This window comes from Sinocyclocheilus rhinocerous, unplaced genomic scaffold, assembly GCF_001515625.1.
Source record: "Sinocyclocheilus rhinocerous isolate Xijiao unplaced genomic scaffold, SAMN03320098_v1.1 scaffold1635, whole genome shotgun sequence".
In the NCBI taxonomy this organism is placed as follows: Eukaryota; Metazoa; Chordata; class Actinopteri; order Cypriniformes; family Cyprinidae; genus Sinocyclocheilus; species Sinocyclocheilus rhinocerous.
This window is the reverse complement of record NW_015627629.1, coordinates 1,204,873-1,227,040: the sequence shown is the minus strand read 5'-3', so window position 1 is coordinate 1,227,040 and position 22,168 is coordinate 1,204,873. Positions and strand designations below refer to the sequence as shown.

At 35.9% G+C, this 22,168-nt stretch overlaps 4 protein-coding genes across 5 annotated transcripts in view; 2 read left to right on the top strand and 2 right to left on the bottom strand.

Annotated features, from left to right (window-relative positions):
• Positions 1–683: 683 nt before the first annotated feature.
• On the bottom strand, positions 684–6,270 carry LOC107732328 (T-cell activation Rho GTPase-activating protein-like). The gene is made up of 10 exons (XM_016543615.1): positions 5,091–6,270; positions 4,616–4,694; positions 4,411–4,470; positions 4,020–4,089; positions 3,669–3,808; positions 3,396–3,557; positions 3,169–3,278; positions 2,916–3,084; positions 2,602–2,710; positions 684–2,047 (listed from the first exon to the last, which is right to left on the bottom strand). The coding sequence occupies exons 2-10, from the start codon at positions 4,640–4,642 to the stop codon at positions 1,032–1,034; spliced, it is 1,863 nt and encodes a 620-aa protein (XP_016399101.1). The 5' UTR covers positions 4,643–4,694; positions 5,091–6,270; the 3' UTR covers positions 684–1,031.
• Positions 6,271–7,038: 768 nt separating this feature from the next.
• On the bottom strand, positions 7,039–8,800 carry LOC107732830 (neudesin-like). Its single transcript, XM_016544252.1, has 5 exons — positions 8,701–8,800; positions 8,298–8,611; positions 8,131–8,191; positions 7,602–7,705; positions 7,039–7,454 (listed from the first exon to the last, which is right to left on the bottom strand). The coding sequence occupies exons 2-5, from the start codon at positions 8,430–8,432 to the stop codon at positions 7,278–7,280; spliced, it is 477 nt and encodes a 158-aa protein (XP_016399738.1). The 5' UTR covers positions 8,433–8,611; positions 8,701–8,800; the 3' UTR covers positions 7,039–7,277.
• Positions 8,801–10,788: 1,988 nt separating this feature from the next.
• On the top strand, positions 10,789–14,455 carry pacc1 (proton activated chloride channel 1). 2 transcript variants are annotated; one of them, XM_016544241.1, is made up of 8 exons: positions 10,789–11,072; positions 11,685–11,778; positions 12,337–12,549; positions 12,630–12,784; positions 12,864–13,006; positions 13,082–13,223; positions 13,437–13,544; positions 13,656–14,455. In XM_016544241.1, the coding sequence occupies exons 1-8, from the start codon at positions 11,037–11,039 to the stop codon at positions 13,815–13,817; spliced, it is 1,053 nt and encodes a 350-aa protein (XP_016399727.1). In that variant the 5' UTR covers positions 10,789–11,036; the 3' UTR covers positions 13,818–14,455. The 2 variants fall into 2 exon arrangements, with proteins under 2 accessions (XP_016399727.1, XP_016399719.1); XM_016544233.1 differs by lacking the exon at positions 10,789–11,072 and adding an exon at positions 11,287–11,439.
• Positions 14,456–19,949: 5,494 nt separating this feature from the next.
• The window catches only part of znf106a (zinc finger protein 106a), a 29,882-nt gene continuing 27,663 nt past the window's right edge, over positions 19,950–22,168 (top strand). Inside the window, exon 1 of the mRNA XM_016543604.1 lies at positions 19,950–20,057. The gene's annotated coding sequence lies outside the window, so the exon portion shown is untranslated. The remainder of the gene's footprint in view (positions 20,058–22,168) is intronic.

Sequence of the window (22,168 nt, the reverse complement as noted above, 5' to 3'; positions counted from 1 at the left end):
TTTGAATCCGTCTCACGAATTCTCAACGAATCTTTCAGAGCGGCTACTGAATCATATGACTCACTGAACTGAGGGTTCCATGTAAATGCATCACTACTTCAATATAATTATTAGACTGCTCTTACTAGCTGTCTCAAGGTTGCATCACTGATTCTATTACTTTCTTGTTTAATACTGTGAAAAAAAATCTGTATTGTATAAAGCGTTATACAATACAGATTACAATAAATATTGAAAAAATAAAGTTACTTGACTTGACAAAGAACGCAAAACTGTTTAGCCTATGATTTATCTGTATACCTTACATACATGTCTTTATATGTTTATTCCTATTTTTTATAGCCTTCTTATAAGCCTTGTGGCAATATTGAAACTCGAAAATCTCGAAAATCTAAAAACTGTTAGCTAAAATATTGTTTATTCTCATATTTCTCTTAATTGTTTTTGGTTGCTCTCAAGGTGGGTCCTAGCATGAAAAAAATTTGCAAACCCCTGATCTAATTCAATGACATTCATACATTTTGTGTGCAAATACTTTTTGGGGTAGGCCATGGTGTTTATATATATATATATATATATATATATAATTTTTTTTCTTAAATAATAATAAAATGATTGCTAAATACTTTATTTCTTAGTGACTCAAATTGCATAAAGTGTACGGCGACATGACTTTAGCTTTATGTTGTCTTTATTTCATGAGAAGACATACATATGATTTACATTGTTTTTAAGCATGTACATTAGTTCTGCAAACATTGCACAAAAACTTAAAATCTGTGTAGTGAAATTTCCTCAAAGTGCCTTTCGGTTACATTTTTGGTTTTGGGGTGCTATAGAATCAAAGCACAGAGGGCATAAACACATTGTCACAAAAGACTGGACAAAAATGAAGAATAAAATTCAACATATTCAGCACAAATGAATCGCACTTGAAGCCCTGAAATGTTAACGCCTCATTATGAGGTCATATGCAAAAGACATTTTCCCTCCACCAAAAAGCAGCAACAATAATAAAAATGAACAGTAAATCAGACATATGTCTCTCTGAGGTCTTCCTGACTGCACCAAACTGGCATTGATGCTTCATACCCAGTTTCAGATGTGGTCCTCTGTCTCAACTCTGAGGAGGATCCACTCATACTATCACAACATGTCTCTTTATTGTCTCTGTTGTGGATATCGAAATGTTCATTCCCAGAAGACAGTTCCAATGTCTCTTCACTTGAAGATCTTGAGTGGCTACACGTTTGCTTTGACAGACATCTGGCATCCTGTACAGTCAATGATCGACGGCTCGAGAGAGCGACGTGGGAATTGTGCTGAACGGCTTGCTGATAACTTGGAGGATCGCTTGGTATCCTGCTGTCCACCTGCTGGAAAACCTCCTCGCCAGACAAGCGTCTCAGCTCCGGTTGAGGATTCAGTACCTCAGGTAGGGTCTGGCTGTGGCGTAGCGTTCTCTCGATGGCCCGTTTGGTGGAGCCGCTTCGCCCGAAGACAGTCCTGCTTCTGATGTGTGCGCTCTTCATGGATTGGGAGCGTCTTTTGGGGGTCTCTGAGCGATTCGGTGCAGGTGCCGATTGGCGGGTGGGGAAGGAATGTTTGCGTTGAAGGGCTTTTCTCTGATTGCATAAAGGCACAATAAGAGGACTGTTATGGATAGAGCTCTCCGAAGCGCTGGAGAAACAACTCTCAAGTGAACTTGAAGAACAATACGAGCAGTCTTTAGAGGATGTCCTGGCCCCATAGCTCTTCCCCAAGCTGTTGCCTGCTCTAACCACAATACAGTCATCAGAGATCTGCTTTGTTAAGAGTTTGTCATAAAAGTCCATTTCTGTCTGGCTCCTGGAGAGGGCAAGGTGCTGCTGAACTCCCTCTATGAGGTTGATTACTGGTTCTGAACGTCTGCGAGTCAGTTTTTTTGTCCAAAGTTCCTCTGCGCTGGAATGTTCCTGGGATTTCTCTTCAGTGCCGGATTTGATAGAGTCTGCATCAGGGTCATTACTGTCATACGCAGAGTCATGACGGTGCGAAGAAAAAGAGTCTGAAGGAGAAATCAATGACAGATACTCATTAATTATCAAGTATTTTGTTTACATTTGCTTTGCTAAATCTGTGCCATCGTATGTAAAGAGTGCCTATGCATTGGAGAAATCTGGACAGATGGGAATTAGTAAGATGTTTTGAGGCTGTGGAAATAGCTTCCTCAATTTGAAATCAAGTGGGAATTGGATAGCCAATTGGATTTTTGGACCCGCCTCTCTCAAATTCTCATTGGTCAATGGATGACTACAGTTTGTTTCAGTAAAAGTCTCCTGCATGTTTTCTCTTGATAAAAAGAGATTCCGAAGAGATCTTAGTTGTGATTCACAATGTTCTCATATTTCCCAAGATATATTTCAAGATCAAATGAGCTATACTGTCCATATTGTTTTTATACCTCTATACTTTTACTGTACGTCAACAATAATTATCTCATTTGTGTGTTTGTTTTTTTAAGGAACAGACTGTGACAAAGTTCATTCTTCATCCCCATTGAAATGGATCTGCAGTGTAAACTCCTGTGCATAGGCAAAGACACAGTATTAAAAAAATTACCTTGGTTATCGCTGAGTTCCTCTTCATCAGAGTCTCCAAAGAGTGTCAGTGCATCCTCACCAAACATTTGAGGGCAGTTGTCAATGAGAAACTCAGTCAGTTTCGTCACCTGCAAATACATTCCCAAAGATACACGAGAATTAATCAAAGGGCACATCAACAACATAAAAGATCACATGGATTATGAAATCCCATGAAAACAGGTCAAAATAAGTCTGCATATGAAACTAGTTTGAGCTTTTCTTCCTCTGTTTTCTGGCTCTTAGCCACATCATGTGAGAAGTCTTTAAGGTCAAGATCTTCACTACACTCACCTCTTCCATCTTTTCCACGTTGTCTGTTTGGAGCAAGTTGGGGGAAACACATGTAGCCAGATTGGTGGAACTCATCTTGTTTGTATCTGCATTCTCACTTATGTGGTAGAGCAGAACCATAAAGTGCTTCAAGAGCTGAATATTTGGCTCAGGAAGTGTGTTGATCACCCTAAAGAAAGACATGAAGGAAACCTGGTCACAATTACAGTTTATTTACACTAAACACTTTTTATTCAAAAAATAGATAACTTACATTTTAAGTTCAGCACACTTCTGCTCTTGACCTTCCTTTTCCATTGCAGTCATCCAGGATTTGTACTTCTCCACCATTAGCAAACGGCCAGGCAGTTGTCTAAGAAAATCCTGCAAATCAAAATACACATAATAGATAGATGTTAATGGTCAAATATGCATATTCTAGACTTTAGAATTGCTGTTAATCAGTCAAATCAAATCATATTGCACAAGGCTGTCCCTTACCTTGACAAGATCAGCAAGCAAAATGACTGACTGCTCTTTCAGATCCACTTCTATCCCATCGTTGAGCTGCGCCTTGATCTCTCTCCGAGCCCTGGCGTTGCCGGCCCTCCTGAACACTCCCTCAGTGTACAGACCATTTCTCAGCAGCAATGTAAAGATATCCTGCAAAGGAAATTAAGACATTTGAAATACTAAAACCCCATACATATAATACCAAATTTGTTTATGATTTTGCATTGAAGTTCTATGGTATCACAAGATGACAATTCTTACCATAATTGCTATGGGAGGACACCCATCTTTTTGACAGACATCAGACAAGGGTCGCCCAAACAGTGTGTTTTTGGGATGTTCCATGTTCTTTTTCTGTACTTGACGGAAGATGCTCTTCCAGCGCCTTTGGTTGATGTCTCCTGTTAAATATTAATAAACAGTAAAAATCACTATATTCTTTAAAAAGAATTAACATATTCTGATATTCTATTTTACAGTAAAATGTATTTACACTTGTTGTTTTTTTTAGTTTTAGTTTAGTTTGTTTTTCTTCTTCTTCTTTTCAACATAAAAAAAACCTATTAAAGAGCAATGACATTTCAAAGAACAGAAGTGAGACTTTTAGCTTACCAGTGTGGGAGAAGCTGGTCTGATTGGCTTTAGTCTGCTGACTAAGGGAGAGTCCCGTATTCACTGGAACCTAATAGAAATGAAAGAAATCAATAAGATGAAGCAAAGGACTTTAGAGGTATATCTAATAAAAAACAGAACTAAACATAGTAACTGGGGGATTCTGGGTTGGTGCAACAAGAGCTTAACAGTGCAAGCTTTGTAAACATCACATCTAAACCATGTATAAGTGAGATTTATTGACATTTAACAGGTCAGGACTTTGTAGCATCCTATTGTAGGCTTTGTTCTCAACACTCAGCCTTCAAAGAATCCATAATTGCACTAATCTATCAATCAGAAGGTGATAAGGAACGCTGTATGCGTAAGATCTTGGGATCGATATACTTACATCTGTGGCTGGCATGCTGATTACGTCCATGCTGCTTTGGGTCAACGATTTGACGACAGACTGAAACAGAAAGAACAAAAGATGTGTTTATCCTGTCAATGGGATTTAGGGAAGTAAGTCAATTCAAATACGTACTAATCAGTTTCCATGATGACATTAAAAGACAATAGATGGGTGAAACTGATGGGTAAAGGTGATAACTTACCACGCCGTGACCACTCAACACCTTCATAGGTTTGCTGTGTTGTGATGACCAATAGATGCAGTCCTCTAGGTCAGATTACCTGATCGGTGAAAATGGTTTCATTTGTTATTATAGCACTATAGCAACTTAAATACAGAATGCATCATAGAATCAAACTTTGCAAATCAACACCTGAAGTTCATGGCAGAAATAATGCATTTAAAAAAAATAAATAAATAAAATAATTAAATAAAATGTAATTTAATTTAATTTAATTTAATTTAATAAAATAAAATCAAATTAAATACATTTTAGTCTTCTAACACATGAAAATTATTAGCAAAATATTAAGCTGTAATATAAATTACAGTAAAAAAAAAAACAATGTATGCATAATATGTTTAACTTAATTAGCTAACAGCTTCAAAACATTGAAAAAATAAGCAATAACACGTCACTATATTATAAAATACAGGTAAATAAATATGTTACTCACCACTCTAAAACATTCAGTCGGGGGTCAAACGGTGTGGGTGGCTGGAGAAAGCAACAGTCTACATTGACTCAGGAGCAGAACAGACTCTATCAAGAGACTCGGACAGACTGAAGTGAAACAGCCCACAGCTCTGCACAAAGTGAAAGTGGGCGGGCAGAGGGGAAATTCTGATGTGCAATGGAGACAGGAAGCAGCATCACGGGCTCCCACCATCAACACCTTTTTAGCTACAAATGGCAAGCTGTTGTGGCAGAGGGTGGAAAGTGTGACAGACGTCACTCGTGAGCACGAACGCAGCAGGTAGCACGCGGATGACAGAGTATATGGCAATAAGAGAAAGTTAATATCAAATTACATGATCAACAGGCTCAAAAACATGTATATCATGTTACGTCTTTCTGTATTAGAATAAAACAGACATGGAAGTCATAAACAATAGAGATTTATATCTTTAGGCAGCAATCATTAACAGTTGCATTTCATTTGTTAGATAAAATGCATGACAGTTATTCAGTTATTTTGAGTTCTTTCTTCAGTTTCTGAAGGTTTTCTGGTAAATAGGAATATAATTGAGCTTGGCCAGTGTTTACAGTAAAGGCACTTTTACAATGATTCACTATTTTGCTGTAAATGTTAATGATACCCCGGGGATTTTTAGAGTAACAAAAACCATCATTTTGAGACTCTGAATCTGACAGTGTTTGCCAACTGACTCACTATCGTTCATGAAACCGTCCAGCCCCCATGCTTTTACATGAGCTGCATAATAGGTAAATTCATCATGAAAATAAGAGCTGCATTTGACCAAATGGTTTTCAGCATACCCACCTACTGCTTACAGTCGCCTTGCCTTGGAAATCAGGTCACTGGCTTCTCATCAATAGCTTTTTGATGTTTTGGAAAAGTCAAACATGTGGAGGAGGTTCAAAATCAATATCTCAAGTTTGAACAGTTAATCTCTCTTTACTGGGCAGAACTGGGTTTCTTGTCACACTTTTTATTCCAGTGAATACTTCTCATTAGGTTTGGATTTTAAAGTTTTTCCTAGGCATATACATTAGAGTCAAAAAATATGTATATCATATAATAAATACAATATACATTCAGCACAATGAATTTTATATTGGAGAACAGAATTCTTCACAAACTTTGAACAGTTTGAAGTTTGGGGTCAGTTTTTTTTTTTTTTATAAACTAGCTTTAAATTAATGCATTAAATTAATCAAAATTGACAGTATAGATATTTATATTACAAAATATTTCTTTTTCAAATAAATACTGTTATTTTTTTCAATCCTAAAAAAAATGTATATTATAAAAATGTATTAAACACTTAATTTTTTTTCACAAATTTTTTTTTTCAAACAAGTACCTGTGCAATTGCACCTTTATCTCAGATATTTTTAGTTACCGAGTTATAGCCTTTATGAGAACTATAGCATGTTGAACAGCTGTTTTCCAATTGCCTGACCCACATTAAACTTTTTTTTTTAGACCAGATGACACCTGCCTATGTGTTTCTTCAGAAATTCATAAACACATTCCATTTAGATTTCTGACATGACACTAATATGACAGGACAACAAGTTGAAGTGACAAACATCTCTCTCTCTTCAGATTAATGCGAAACATTTCTGGTCATTGAGGGCATTTCTTAAAGATTAGACACAAACACTATAATTATGACTGAGATGGCATTTGAGTAAAAATGTTGTTGTGGAATGATATTTTAACGCTTAATTTGTAATATGAAACCTCTCACCACAAGCAATTTCAATTTCTAAGTGAAGTAAGAATCACCAAACTTTCCCCTCATGTACAATAATAGAAACCAAGAGATTTAATGCGTTTACAATTATAGATACTTCTTAAGACACCTCAAACATTTAAAATTATTATTTAACATCATTTAATACATGTAAATATGTCAAACAACCAAGCCTATTTATTTTTTTTAAATCACACCTGTAGGTGGCCTAATTTGAATGACATTCAAAGCAGCCCACCAGGGAAAAACCCACGTGGGACAGCATGCATCATAATGTTTTCTATGACTGTAGGCTGAAAGACCACCAGACAACCTCAAATTTACACATGCCCACTTAAGAGTACAGACAAAGGTCACAAACAACTATGATTCAGACTTTGATTGGACTTCTGGATAGCATTATTATAAGACAATTATCATCAAAATTCATCCTTAATGGTGAAATTCGGTTGGTCTTCAGGTTTGAAGTCTATATTGGGGCTGCCGTCCTCATTGAGAACACGTCTGCTGGTGTATCCCACGATGGGGTATTTTGCTTTGTATGTGCCTTTGAATATCTGCTCAAGAGACTGTAGTTGACTCTCAGTGAGGCCCGTCTAACAAATAGGAACCAAAAAGAGGCAATGTGTAAGTTAGTGCAAAAAAGTCTGATGGAATCCAATATTCAGCTTTATATTAAGAAACTGAAACTAATGTTTTTCTTCTGTGGCACAGTTGTGAATTTGTTAAAATCCCCATCTTACAGTGTCATAAGTGAGATCTGCTGGGTCAAAGGACATTTTGGCCACAGCTCTGGTTGAGTCTTTGCCAACAAGGGCATTATAAGATGCTCCCTTTCCATAAAACTCTGAAAATAAAAGAAACACAACAAGGTTTCCACACACTTTAAACAAGGAACTCCCATGCCATTCTTGATTACGTAAATCTATATAGACTGTCATCACAAATTACAATTTCTAGCTGATGAAATACAGTAGAGCTCAACATAACCGCACAATTTCACTATAAGAATTCCCATAACTCCTGGAACTTTATGCTAAATAGCATCACTTTTCCAGCCCTGGGAATCCCAGTTTTTTTTCCACTGTTGGAAAGTTCAGCCATTAAAGGCAAATAGGCATGTGGTTTACACAAAGAGCAAAATAAGGAACAAAGCATTTGTCTATTAAACACTGATCTCTCAAACTGATAGATGTAGTTCCTCTAACAAGTTAATAACTTCCACCAGCACACAAAAGCCTGGAGAACGTTATGTTAAATAAAACATCTAACCTTTTCCAGTTGTGACGTCAAACACTACACCTTTAATGGCCATGTAAATTGGTTGTCCTTCCTGTAAAGGATGCGGGGGACGTTTTAGTAAATGCAGTTTGCATTTAAGCTTGAACGAAATATCGTATAAAACTAGTAGTGTTTTTGTGACCCAACACGTAGCCTACCTCGCTCCCATCGTATCTTTGCAACTCCTCCTCGGTAAACAGACGCACCGGTTTTGACTCGCGTTTTATTTTACTTTCATTTGTGGAACAAATACTTAGTAAACCGTACAATACAACAATACAGGCATAAAACATCGTGGACTGTCGTGTTGAGGTTTATATGTTGTAAGAACCGAGTCTGCGGCGGCAGTTTCCTTGTTGTCATGGGAGTGTATGTGTTTCCATTCAGCCTTTCTGATGCTGATCTCGGATCAGCTTTCACAATCAGAGGTGTAAATGCTCCGTTTGTTTCGGAACAAAATCTGTAGTTGGTGCTTTAGGACATAACGGCATTTTAATGTATCGTAAATAACATTTTGATGTATCGTTACTTGGGGTCCGAGATATAGATTGTAACGCTCACTTCTGCTTCGGGAATTTTCTAAACTTCCAACCGCGAGTTTCTGTTTCTCCTTTCACGTGAGATGGACCGGAAGTGACGCGCACTACTGAAACTTCTCCTTGAGCACGTTCCTCAGGACTATAAAAGAGTTTCATAGGTATTAATATCCAGAAAGTTTAATGAATCTCTACTTTTTTTTTTTTTGAAAGTCCATATGCATCAGAAGAAGAAGAAGAAGAAAAAAAAACATTCTAAACCACAAAGTCTTATGTATGTTTTAATACAGATCTTAATATGTATATGGAAAAATGAAATAACTGAACCCCCAAACAATTAAAACTGCCAAAGCTTTACAAATTTGTGCAACTGACATATTTCTACCGTCAGTATATTGCTGTAACCTATATTTGCTCTATTTATGCCTTTTAGTATTCATACAATTACAAATAAAAAATTGATAGATAGAAAACTGTTGAATTTTATATTTTAGACAAGGCCATAGAACTACAAAAGAAGAAGACAAGGCCATAGAAATTCCGTTTTAGCATGCTGTTTAGGATATCATGTAAGCCTTCTTTCATTTAATTTTTTTTTCAGTTTATATGGTAATTGCTTTATACCTATACAAAAGCTATCAAATTCATGGCCTACTCATCCTTACATTTAATTTCTTAAATTAATTTATAATACTTAAAATAAAAAATGTCAAATTTTGTCAAATGGTGTGCTATAAGTGTTTAAATTATACCTCTGAAGATACGTGATCTGTCCTCCTACGCTTTTTGTTGTTTTTATTTTTTTAATTATTATTATTATTATCTCTTGGAACTGCTGCCATGTCCCCTTTCACTGCTTTTTCCTTGAGGACTTTCATTTTTTCCCCTCATCTGACAATAAAATTATTATTTATTATTATTGAAATATATTACATAGAAAATGAATACAGTTAAACATCTCAGGATTTTTCTCATTTATTTTTCATTTAGTTTTTAATTTCTTATTAAATTAAAAACTAATAAAGTTCAGTGTCTTGTAATTTTTTTGTTCATCTAATAATTGTATGTATTTAAATATTTTTATTTATTTTTATTCAATTGAAAGTAAATAGTTTAGCACCAGAATTTATCATCTGTTCTTTTTTCTTTTTTATTATTAAATTCAAAACAAGTACAGTTAAATTACTTTTTTTGTCCTTATCTACTACATATATATATATTTTTTTTTTTTTTTTTTGAAAATCAGTAGTTAATACTGACTGTTAACCTGAAAATGTAACTGTTATTCATCTCAGTAACTAGAATCTTTTGAATCGTTCATCAAAAAGATACATTAAGATCCGTTCAGTAACTTTTATGGACTTAAGTTGAATCACTGAATCATTAATTCAAACGATTGATTAAAACACCGATTTGTTCACTACCGAAGTCTTCTATCATTTATTAAAACTGGCTTGACAACAAATCTACTGACTTGAGAATTGGTGTTAAGCATCATATGTGTGTTTCCCCACACATAAGAACAGGACATACATTTTTTTTTTCATCCAGTTGGTCAACTGTGCATGACTTTTATCAAGCTACAAAACAACCACAATAATAGTCTAAACAAATTAAGCATTTTATTAGCATCCTTACGTCATGTTTATTGTGTGTGATGGTCACACAATTAACTCCTTTCGCTCCTCGTTTACCTGACTGACTCACATGACGAACGGAATGAACTACATGCCCCTCTCGTCCAGATTCGATCTGATTCAAATTCGCGACTCGTTCATTAAAGAGGGCGTATTTGTTTAGAAGGTTCATCAAATGAAATGCTCCGTCACAGCCCGCCATCGAATGCTATTGGCTCGCGCCATTGTCAGTCTTTCATGATATTAAAGTCACGCGTGAAGGTGAATGACAACGGTTTATTAACTTAAAACATACATAAAGTTACACTCTGCGTAAAAAAACACCCCGGTTCCCTGCACTGTTGCGCAAATACTTTGTTTTTCTTTGTTTATACAAGAAAACACTGTCCTCTCATTAAAGAAGATGGAGATTAATTGTTATTATAATATACGGAAGTGTGATTTTAATCATAAGAGAAAACATTTATGGAAACCAAGTGTGATAGAAATTTGCAAAACAGAACCTATGGAAGATTTTGAGTAACGTTAAACTTTAAAGAAAAAGGATTGTATCCCAAGCCCTCCCCAAACTAACAGCTGTGATGTCACGCTTGGCATGTTTTTTGGCCATTGGCTGTGCCTCACTCCAGCGCCTCGAGACGATCCGTAAGAAATGAACCTGGATCCTGTTCCTGAAAGTTGATGGCAAAGTTTAAATGCCCCAAATATTCGGAAGCGAAGCAGAATGCTGAGGAGAGACACATCTCGATCTTATCAGGAGGTAATGAAACTGCGTGTGAAATGCGGTTAGATCCTGCAGGACTCATTCATCATTCATTATCATAGTAACGCAGAAAGTGCGTACAAGTGCAGAAATTTGCAAAACAGAACCTATGGAAGATTTTGAGTAACGTTAAACTTTAAAGAAAAAGGATTGTATCCCAAGCCCTCCCCAAACTAACAGCTGTGATGTCACGCTTGGCATGTTTTTTGGCCATTGGCTGTGCCTAACTCCAGCGCCTCGAGACGATCCGTAAGAAATGAACCTGGATCCTGTTCCTGAAAGTTGATGGCAAAGTTTAAATGCCCCAAATATTCGGAGGCGAAGCAGAATGCTGAGGAGAGACACATCTCGATCTTATCAGGAGGTAATGAAACTGGTGTGTGAAATGCGGTTAGATCCTGCAGGACTCATTCATCATTCATTATCATAGTAACGCAGAAAGTGCGTACAAGTGCAGTCATGTGATAACAGCTGACCGCTGCTCTTTATTGCAGCAGCAGCTGGGCGTATAGAGAGATATGAACCGCGATATACTGTCATAGATACATGAATTTTGTGTGTATTTGTATATGTCTATGCACTTTTTAAATGTCACTTGTTGCATTGTAGTTTAACGGTGAGGACTGTGCTGGGCCAGAACACTACCAGAACAATGTTGTTTCTGAAGTGGAGCAAGATCAAGCCAGCTGTGACCCTTCACCAGGTCTGAACTTCTTTCCTCAAAATATGACAGTAATAAATAAATGTTTTCTGTTTATGTAGATCTAGATTTCGATGTAGATTTATGTATGCAGACAGAAGTCCTATGGTTATATTATGAGATGTTTTGATGATTATTGATTGATTGATTTATAATGTATGCATTTGTATATTCATATCATTATCTTCAGGAGTTAATTTGCCAAAGTTTGATTGTATGATACACTTTGTATTAACTGCCAGCACAATAATCACAAAATAAACCGCTTTAGAACTGCATCTGTTTTTTTTTCTCCTTTGCTTAAACTGCTATAGTTCTATTGTGTGATGGTTTAGTTGGTGCAGTTGAGTTTTATTTATTTAGATATTCATTTATTTGTACTGTCTCAGAAGGTAAATTTGCAAAGATAGATAGATAGATAGATATTTTCTGGGACAAATTTCCCTTTCTGTGACAATAAAGTCTGTATTTATTTATTTGTTTGTATTTTATTTTTAACGTATTTATTGTGTCTTTTAATAAAGACATTGCTTTAATATAAACTTTTATTATATGTTGCAGATGAGGACATTGTGGACAACAATCTAATGGCCATTGGTTTCAACAAAGCTTGCCTGAAGAATGTTTTCACAATCATCCTTGTCCTCATTTATTTGCTGCTCACTACGGTGGCTGTGTTCTTGGCCTACCAAACCATTTCAGACTTTATGGAGAAGCTCAACCATCCAGTCATGTCTGTTTCATACAAAGAGGTTGAGGAGTTTACTGCACCAGGTGAACTATAATACACTGTTATTTATGGTATCTCTCGGTATCTATATTTACAGTATTTTTTATCATTCTTTTGCAAACAGGAATAGCTTTGTATCCTGGGAAGGCGCAGTTATTAAGTTGCAAGCATCATTATCACGACAACATTCCACCTCTTGTTGCATTGGACATACTAGAGGAAAGAAACTGTATAAAAGAGGAGGTTATTTACCACGGGCCATATTCAAACCAGACACAAGTATGTTTCAGATCTTCCTCAAATCTATTTCAAAGAAATTGTGCTATTAATAATCATTTACGTAACATGTCTGCGGCAGAAGCGGGCCATAGTGGTCAGAGGGCCAACTGATGTGAGGAACCGAGAACTTCTATTCCTCCAGTTCAGTCGGAATGAAACGGATGAGGATTTCAGTGCAATCAGTTACATGATTTTTGCCAAATTTAGTGACATGCTTGAAAGGTAGAGCTGTATTGAAATGTCTACCATGAATCAGATTTGTTTTCCTGTTTGTATAAAATCTCTTTTTCTTACCAGCTCAGATAAAGCTGCTTTTATGATGGACTGTGAAAGGAATTACTCAATGTGGACCTTCTCTGGAGGCTTTCGGACATGGGTCAAAATGTCTTTGGTCAAGACGTCAGGCAGAGGAAATGAATCCGTTGAATTTAGACAGGAGGTAATATATTATTTATAGTACTATTTACCAATCTTTGTCAACTTCAGCATAATAGTCAGAATCATAACCACCATAGAAAATGAAAAGATCATGTTCTTCATAATATTCAGATTAGTGGTCAACCAATTTAGGTTTTTCAGTAGCTGATTCTTAAAATATTACATTTGATCCACAAATATTGAATATTTGGTTAATCATCCATATTTATTTCAGTCCAATGTGGTGAAGTACATTGACAAGCGGCCTCCACAGGAGCAAGCCAATGAGCTGTTCTTTGTTGTGTTTCAATGGCGAGATCCATTTATACAGCAAGTAAAAGATGTAAGTGAGCACTTTATTCAATATTAAACTAATATTTACCAAATTGTCTGAACGTTTAGCTCCAATGCTTTATAGAGAGTCTAATTAATTGTGCCTTATGTTTTTGAACAGATAGTCACCGCAAACCCGTGGAACACCATAGCCATATTGTGTGGCGTCTTCATGGCTCTATTTAAAGCAGCAGACTTTGCCAAACTCAGCATTAAGTGGACGATCAAAATTCGTAAAAGACACTTAAGGGCAAAAATGAGAGAACTGAACCAAATAAGCTAATTCTTTTCCGATTCATCTCTCAACACAGTGTTGAACACTACAACAATTTTATTTACGAACATCAAACACTTTGAGCTTTCTGCAAGCTTTTTTTCAGAGCAAAGAGTCTATTACACTTTCATTAGAATTGTGCTGATGTTATATAGTACATTTTGTTTTAACTGGATAATTTTAACTTGATATTGTAAAGTAACTACTTATAGTGAACAGTGAATGCTGAGGCATGTGTTCTATAGTACAAGGGCAAAGTGTATTCATGTGGTTGTGACACTGAAATATTAACTATTTGCACCCGTTCTATGTGAGATTAAGCTAGTTAAAATGATTACTAAGACGAGATTTTGCTGAAACAAAAAAGGCTTTTAATGACAAGGACCTTTGGTTATGGTGGATTACCCAACAATAAATAACTACTGCAGGGCATACAGTGACATCAAAGTTTTGTAACGCTGGGGATCTTGTCTTACTGCTGTTTTCTTTTTTGCTATCAATGTGAATGAGATAAGTTTTATTAATATGACACATGTTGTATAAACCTATACAAATCATATTAAATTATTTCATTGATTTAAAAACGTTCTGAAAACATGCATTATTTAACCATGCTTACAAAACAAGTTGAACTTGTATTTTTGCTATCAGTGCTTTCTAATGATGAAATTACTTTTTGTTTCCATGTGATGTAAATATATCTTTCTTTCTTTCTTTCTTTTTTGATTTGTGTTAAAACTGATGTTGCCTCAAGGACGAAACAAATGTTATGTTTAAATATTGTTATTGTATGTTTTGGGATATGTGGGGAAATGCATCATTCCAAGTAGTACTGACATATATGTTTTATTATTGTTTTTTTTTAACCATGTTACTTGAATACTTTTCCCATTGAATGCAGCCGAATCAAGAATGTTTATGGGGGATTAGAAAAGTATGGCTTTTACTATTTTAAATACAAGTAATCTCATAATTATTTTGTAGAACTAATAAATAGTTCAGTAAGAATGAACACATGGAATTGATGTTAATACCATTGAAATTCTGCAGCAGAGTGATGATATCTCTGATCATTATCTAGGCGTGTGTATACTCCATATAGCTAAAGCTGCAAACTCAACTGTTACAAAGAACCATCACTTCTACAACAAAAGACTGCTTTGTAAATAATCTTCCTGACTTGTCTCAATTCCTCAGGAAATCCATTAGCCATTGTAACAGAAACTATGGACTCTCTCTTTTCTAGCCCTTTTTGATATGGTTGCTCCTTCACACTTAAAGAAGATTAAGGAAAAGAGTGCAACACCTTGGTAAAACGAGCACACTTGCAAGCAGCCTGGAAAATGTAGCACAGCTGGAAGAAAACAAAACTAGAGGTATTTCATATTGCATGGAGGGAAAGTACTTCTACTTCTACTAGAAAATCTCTAAATACTGTTAGGTCTGCTTACTTTTCATCTCTTAGAAAAAAAACAAACACAACCCCAGGCATTTATTTAAAAGAGTGGCTAAATTAACAAAAAATAAAGCATCAACAGGTGCAGACATTTCCCAACAGCACAGCAGTAATGACTTTATGAACTTCTTTACTTCCAAGATCGATACTATTAGAGATACAATTTTAACCATGCAGCCATCAGCTAGAGTATTGCATGAGACAGTGCACTATAGACCCCCTGAGGAACAATTCCACTCATTCTCTGCTATAGGAGAGGAAGAATTGTATAAACTTGCCAAATCATCAAAACCATCATGTATGTTAGACCCTATTCCATCTAAGCTACTAAAAGAGGTCATAGATCCTCTTCTAAATATTATTAATTTGTCAATGTCATTAGGATCGATATGTCCCAAAATTCTTCAAACTGGCTGTTATAAAGCCTCATTAAAAATCCTAGAAAATTACAGACCAATCTCAAATCTCCTTTTTCTGTCATGTGTATTTTTAATCTTCATTTTATCTTTTTGATGTAAAGCACTTTGTGACACTTGCTCTTGAAAGGTGCTATAGACATAAATATTACTTACTAAAATACTAAAAAAGTCAGTATCCTCTCAGCTATGTTCCTCCCTAGAGAGAAATGGTATCTGTGAGGATTTCCAGTCAGGATTTAGACTGTATCATAGTACTGAGACTGCTCTCATCAGAGTTACGAATGACCTGCTCTTATCATTTGATCGTGGTTGTATTTCTCTATTAGTGCTACTGGATCTTAGCGCTGCGTTTGACACTATCAACCACAACATTCTTTTGAGTAGACTACAAAATTATGTTGGCATTAGTGGAATTGCATGGGCATGGTTCAAATCTTACTTATCTGACTGTCATCAATTCGTAGCAGAGAATGACGAGATATATCGATCACAAGTGCAGTATGGAGTACCACAAGGCTCAGTACTATGACTGCTTTTCACACTTGACATGTTACCCTTGGGAGATACCATCAGGAAACATGGTGTTAGCTTTCACTGTTATGCTGATGATACTGGGCTCTATATTTGTTCGCAGCCCGACGAAACATACCAATTCGCAAAACTAACGGAATGCATAGTTAATGACTAGTAATTTCCTACTGCTAAATTCTGAAAAAAACTTAGTAATTATTGGACCAAAAACCTCCGCATGTAAATCTAGAACACTTTCTAACACTTGATGGCTGCTCTGTCAATTCTTCGTCATCAGTTAGGAACCTAGGTGTGCTATTTGATAACAATCTTTCCTTTGAAAACCATGTTTCTAGCATTTGAAAACCATTTTTCTATCTTAAAAATATATCTAAATTACGACCTATGCTCTTAATGTCGCCACCCAGATCCAGTCTGTATCCAGACCAGATGGTGGATCAACACCTAGAGACGGACCTCTACAACCCTGAATGTCAGCAGAGACCATGTCAACTAGATGAGCCCCAGAGACAGATACCGTGCGAAGACCTCGTCAACTAGACGGCCATCGGGACAAGACAACGGGAACCAGAAGGCCCAAGCACAATCTGACCTGTGTTGCAACATGGAATTAAACCACACCATGCTGGTTTTGTCTGGCCAGAGGAGAACTGACCCCCAGACTGAGCCTGGTTTCTACCAAGTTTTTTTTTTTCTCCATTTCTGTCACCGATGGAGTTTTGCTTCCTTGCCACTGTCGCCTTTGGCTTGCTTAGTTGGGGACACTTAACCCATTTAAGCCCACCGGCAACTATAGTTGCCGCAGTTTATAGTTGTCATTTTCCTTTTGTAAGTATTTTTCTAGATGTTATCCCTGTTTTATTTCTCTGACATGCAAGCAAACAACCAAATAAAGGATTTCATGAAAAAAAAAAGGTATTCACTTCTTTCCTGTCACATGAGGCTGTCAAGTTCCTACCCCTACTTCCAGGAAGCACGGCGAAGGCAAACCCTCCCAAAGAAATTTAATTTTCATGTTACTAATAAGTATTTTTTGTTGACATATATATATCTACATAATCATGAAGGTCTCTAGAATCATCCAAACAAAACAAATCTTCCAGGAGATCTATAGTTTTTTGTATACTTAATCATAAGTCCAAGCGGCAACTATAGTTGCGGGTGGGCAAATGACTTGTAAGTACATATCATGGGGAAATGGGGTATACTGTGTTAATAGGTTAATAAATCAAGGTTATTGGTCTTGTTTAGTGCTTTTTGCTTTCGTAATATCCCACCTAAAACATAACTTAACCCTTTAACTGACATCTCTACTGTACAGTACTCAATTTGATAGGGAATAAATCTGTCAAAAGAAGGAGATGAGAGAGCAATCTTTCTACAGCTCTACTGCCCCGCTTCTGTATCTGCTTTTGCCATGGGAGGGTGGGAATTTCCACTTTTCAAGTGACAGCAGCAGTTTACAAACTTCCGTCAGTCACACAAAAGGAAGAAAGGAAAGATAAAGAGCTAACGCATGGGATTAATTGCTGTAGATGATCTTTTTCTCTCTTTTATGACATTATGTCTTGTAAGGGGCAAAATATTGAGGCCTCGTTTAATTTTTTTTAATCCTATTTAGCTTTTGATTCCATTATAATGTTGAAATATCAAAATTGAAAGTAATGAGTTTACATTTACATTATTATATGAAATCACCTACTACAGTCAGCCATTGAATACCATGGGTCTAAAAAAAATGCGGAGAAAATTTCTTTCAGGTATACCTTTTTTTTTATTATATAGATGTAATATTTTACTCATTCAATTTATTTTTATTTATTTATTTTTATTTAACTAACACACCTCTAAGAATGAAAATACTGGCATGTTCAATAATAAGTAAATAAATAAACAAACAAAATATAAACAAATAAATATAATAACAAGTATAATATAAACAAATAAACAAATAATCAAAATATTTAAATAATCATATATTTTAAAAAGAATATCATTAATTTAATTAATATCAAGGACTTTTGTCAGGGTTAATCCATTTGACCTAATCAATATGTGCCTATTCATAAGATATGTGATATTTACATATTTACATCACAAAGTATAGTATGCAAATATGTTTATGTAAAATTTGTTTATGAATAAAGATTGATCTGTTGAAAGCAGTTATTTTGAGTTAGATGCCAACAGCTCTCCTCCTATTCAAATTTGACATTGAAGGGGTGCATACAACATATTTGCCCACTGGCAACTATAGTTGCCGCACATTCAAGTATTCGATTTTCAAGAAAAAAAAACTAAAACCTGGGGAAAATAAATGCAGAACATGTTCACATAGGACACTATTAATATGACTATATGCATGAAACCATTCAGAAAAATTTGGGCACAAATGGGTTAATTTCTGACAATATTGGTGGCTTGATTGCACAGATACTAAGCCTATTGGAAGAAAGCTGAACTGAATGATGGCATCACTGAATCACTGAATCATCAATGAACTGACTTTAACTGAAAAATTGACTGTTTGTTATTGTCCTCTTGCATTATTGACAAACCATTTTCCTGTTTGACACCGTAAAGCTGCTTTGACACAATCTGTATTGTATAAAGCGCTATATAAATAAAGGTGACTTGACTTGACTTGAAATTGCATTTATTTTTCAAATAACTGTTTTTGCACTTTACGTTTATAATAATAATTTGTGGCCAGTTGCATAAACTGTTTAGACTAGTCTTATAAGGTAGTCATCTGTTTTTGTTTTTTTCTGCAGGACTGGTCATAACTTTTTTAAAACCAGTTACATAAAAAGGTAGATTGGTCTAATTTGAATCTGAAAAGTAAGACTGATTACCACTTGGTTAAATGCTAGTTAGTCAATAGAGGCTAAGTTTATGCAACTGGCCCCAGGACCAACTAATACCAAATTATTAGTTGGAAAAAAAAATAATTCTACTCAAGTTTTGCTTTTAGAGGTTGATTTTGTTTTTCATGACGACTATATATCTTTATTAAAAATCTCAAAAAAAATTAATAAAATAAAAGTATGCTGATTATGTAATACTTACTTTATTGAATATTAAAGGAACATATTTGTTAAAGGCACAATATGTAATTTTCGCCGCTAGAGGGCGTGTATTCAAAATAAACAAAGAGGCGAAGGCATAGTTTGATGACGCAGTGACTGAGGCCCAATCCCAATTCTATTTTATACCCCTTCCCCTTCCCCTTACACGGCTCGAAAGCAGCGGAGCTTTTATTATGCCACAGTCCTTCCGGTCGTGCGTATGTGGAAAAAAGCAGTGCTGTTTTATCATACTAGATACATTTGAAAGTTCTGTTATAATGCTACTCTGTGCGGTCGTCACCGGTCTATTAAAACACACACCATATAGTAAAGCTTCTTTGGTGTTTCCATGTTTTCTACAAAACAAAACCGGAAATCGAGGGGTTATGACGTCATTGGCAGGCGACACAATGACACCATGGACACGGTCCAATTGCTTATCTGGCTGGATTTAAACATTCTTCGAAACATTTGGGATAATGTAAGTACACAAGTCAGCATAATATATAACACTGTTCTAGTGGTTTTTGGCTATTTTAATAAAAAAATCTTACATATTGTGCCTTTAATTAGCTTTGTTTGTTTATTTTACTTAACGCAGACCGTTGATGACTTTTACGCTAAAATGTTGACGGCCATTTTGAAACGAATCTGTTGTTCTCTTTTCACAGTAGCAAAGTACCTCCATAACGGAACTAAGAAGCGTGGATTATCAATAGAAATCTTGTGTTTATGTGGAGGTTGGAAGAAATGCATTCTCTGCGTGAATTAAGAGGTATACATGAAACCGGATTTGTCTTTATCCATGTTGTTTTGCCGCTTACTTTATTTAATTTTCAGACCATGCCGTGTGTTAGCATGAATGCTAAACATCTGCACACGAGCAACACTGCTGCATGTTAAAATACTGTGCATATTTAGCCCTTTCTTTTTGTTTTGTTTTACATCCTTCAGCAGTTTAATCACCTGTCAGCTCACAGTAGTAACTAACTTTGTTTATTGACGTTAGCAGCATTATCCGTAGAGATGCATTAACCAGTGAACGAAGTAACAAACAATTCACTGCAGGAAGGAGTTGTCCACACAGTTTGCCTGGTTCATCTAATGATAGCTTTCAGTAACTCAAACTTGGTTATTAACCTTCAGTCTGTTTTATGCTCCACCCTTTTATTATATTACCGAGCTGTTTAGCAGGAGAGGGAAGCAGATCTCCGTTTTTGTTGGGCAGTAAGTTATTTGAAGAGGACATGCACACTAACCTGCGGTTGAGAGCTGTTTAAAGCATTGTTGTAATCAGTGGCACTAATGAAAAAATCACTCCGATTATGTCTCTGACAGCGCTGAGGTTGTGCCATTTTCAAATAAAGCAATAAGCCGTGGTTTACAGTGAATTTATAACAGCTAAGGGGCGTTGTTGCCTAAAACCCCCTTAGCTGTTATAAATTCACTGTACTTGTTTTTCTTTGTGTGTGTGTGTATAATATATATATATATATACACCTTGCTACGTGTACTGCGTTAGGCTAACCGAGACTTGTCATTTGCACTTTTTGGTACTTGCCGATACCGATGCCGATACCTATATTTTTATTACATTTGTAAATTTTTTAAATATTTGGTACAGAAACCAAAAGGGTATGTATAATGTTAGTTGGTTAACTTCATTTATCGAATAGATACAGTCAAACCAAAATTTATTCAGACACCTTCAACATTTCTCACATTATCACAGTTTATTCGTTATAGTTTAGAAAATGGTAATAAAATATGACAAGAACTCAGAGTTACACTGTGTCAGAACAAATTCATCTTGATAATGTTAGATAACTTTGATAGAAAGGTATGTAATGGATTACAATAATCAACCAAAAATTAAGACAGCTGTTAGTATGACAATATTTACACAACTATCAATACTTAGTCGGGCAGCCCTTAGCCTTAATAACAGCCTGTAGTCTCCTGGGCATGCTGTCACCCAGCTTCATGCAAACCTGAATTTTTTTCCCAGACTCGGTCTGAATAACTTTTGGTCCCAAATTTGTATCAGTTTTACTGGTAGTCCACTGTATGAAGAAATTTTGGGTATAATTTGTCAGTTTACTTTATTTTGCTATCCTCACTTACATAAATTAACTATAATGTCCTGCACCCACTAGTAAAAAAATATATAAAAAATTATATCTTCTCTGAATAATTTTTGGTTTCACTGTATATCCTTCGGTTATTTTCACACTTAATTATGCCCATTAAAATGTATTTCACACGTTTTTGTTACTTTCACTGTTCCTTTTTTGCTCTATGGTACATCATCTTTAATTTAATAGCATTAGAGCAGCGGCTTAGTACTGTAATCACGCGCTTTGCTGTAATAATGCAGGGAACCACTCGTTATAAATCTCCTAACTGTGATATTTTCAGAAATTGCCCCTATAAATGGTCTTATTTTTACGATTTAGTTTTAATCCAAATGATGCTTGTGCTAAGTGAGTGAACATCAAAGATCACACAACAGAATTGCGCGCGAGCGCTCTCTCTCTCTCTCTCTCTAGCCTGTGTTATACTTTCCGCGTCCGTGAGTCCGCTATGGTATGCGTGACGTAAAAATCATCATCGGAGAGTGTACGAGGAGGCTCCGCGCGGACATCCGCGTGCCTCCTGTTTTTTGTGACCGCGCGGACAAGTACGGGCGGTCAGTAGGCTACTGCGCATGCGCAGGCTGTGTGAAGAAGCCCGTTGCTACTCGAACCTGTACAATCTGTCGATAAAACAATATAAAGACAGGCAGATGTGCAATAACTCTTGCCAATTCTTTGTTCACATGTTTGTTTATTGTTCAAGCCGATCTACTACGCATGTATGGAACACGTCCGCAGAGCGGACCATCAG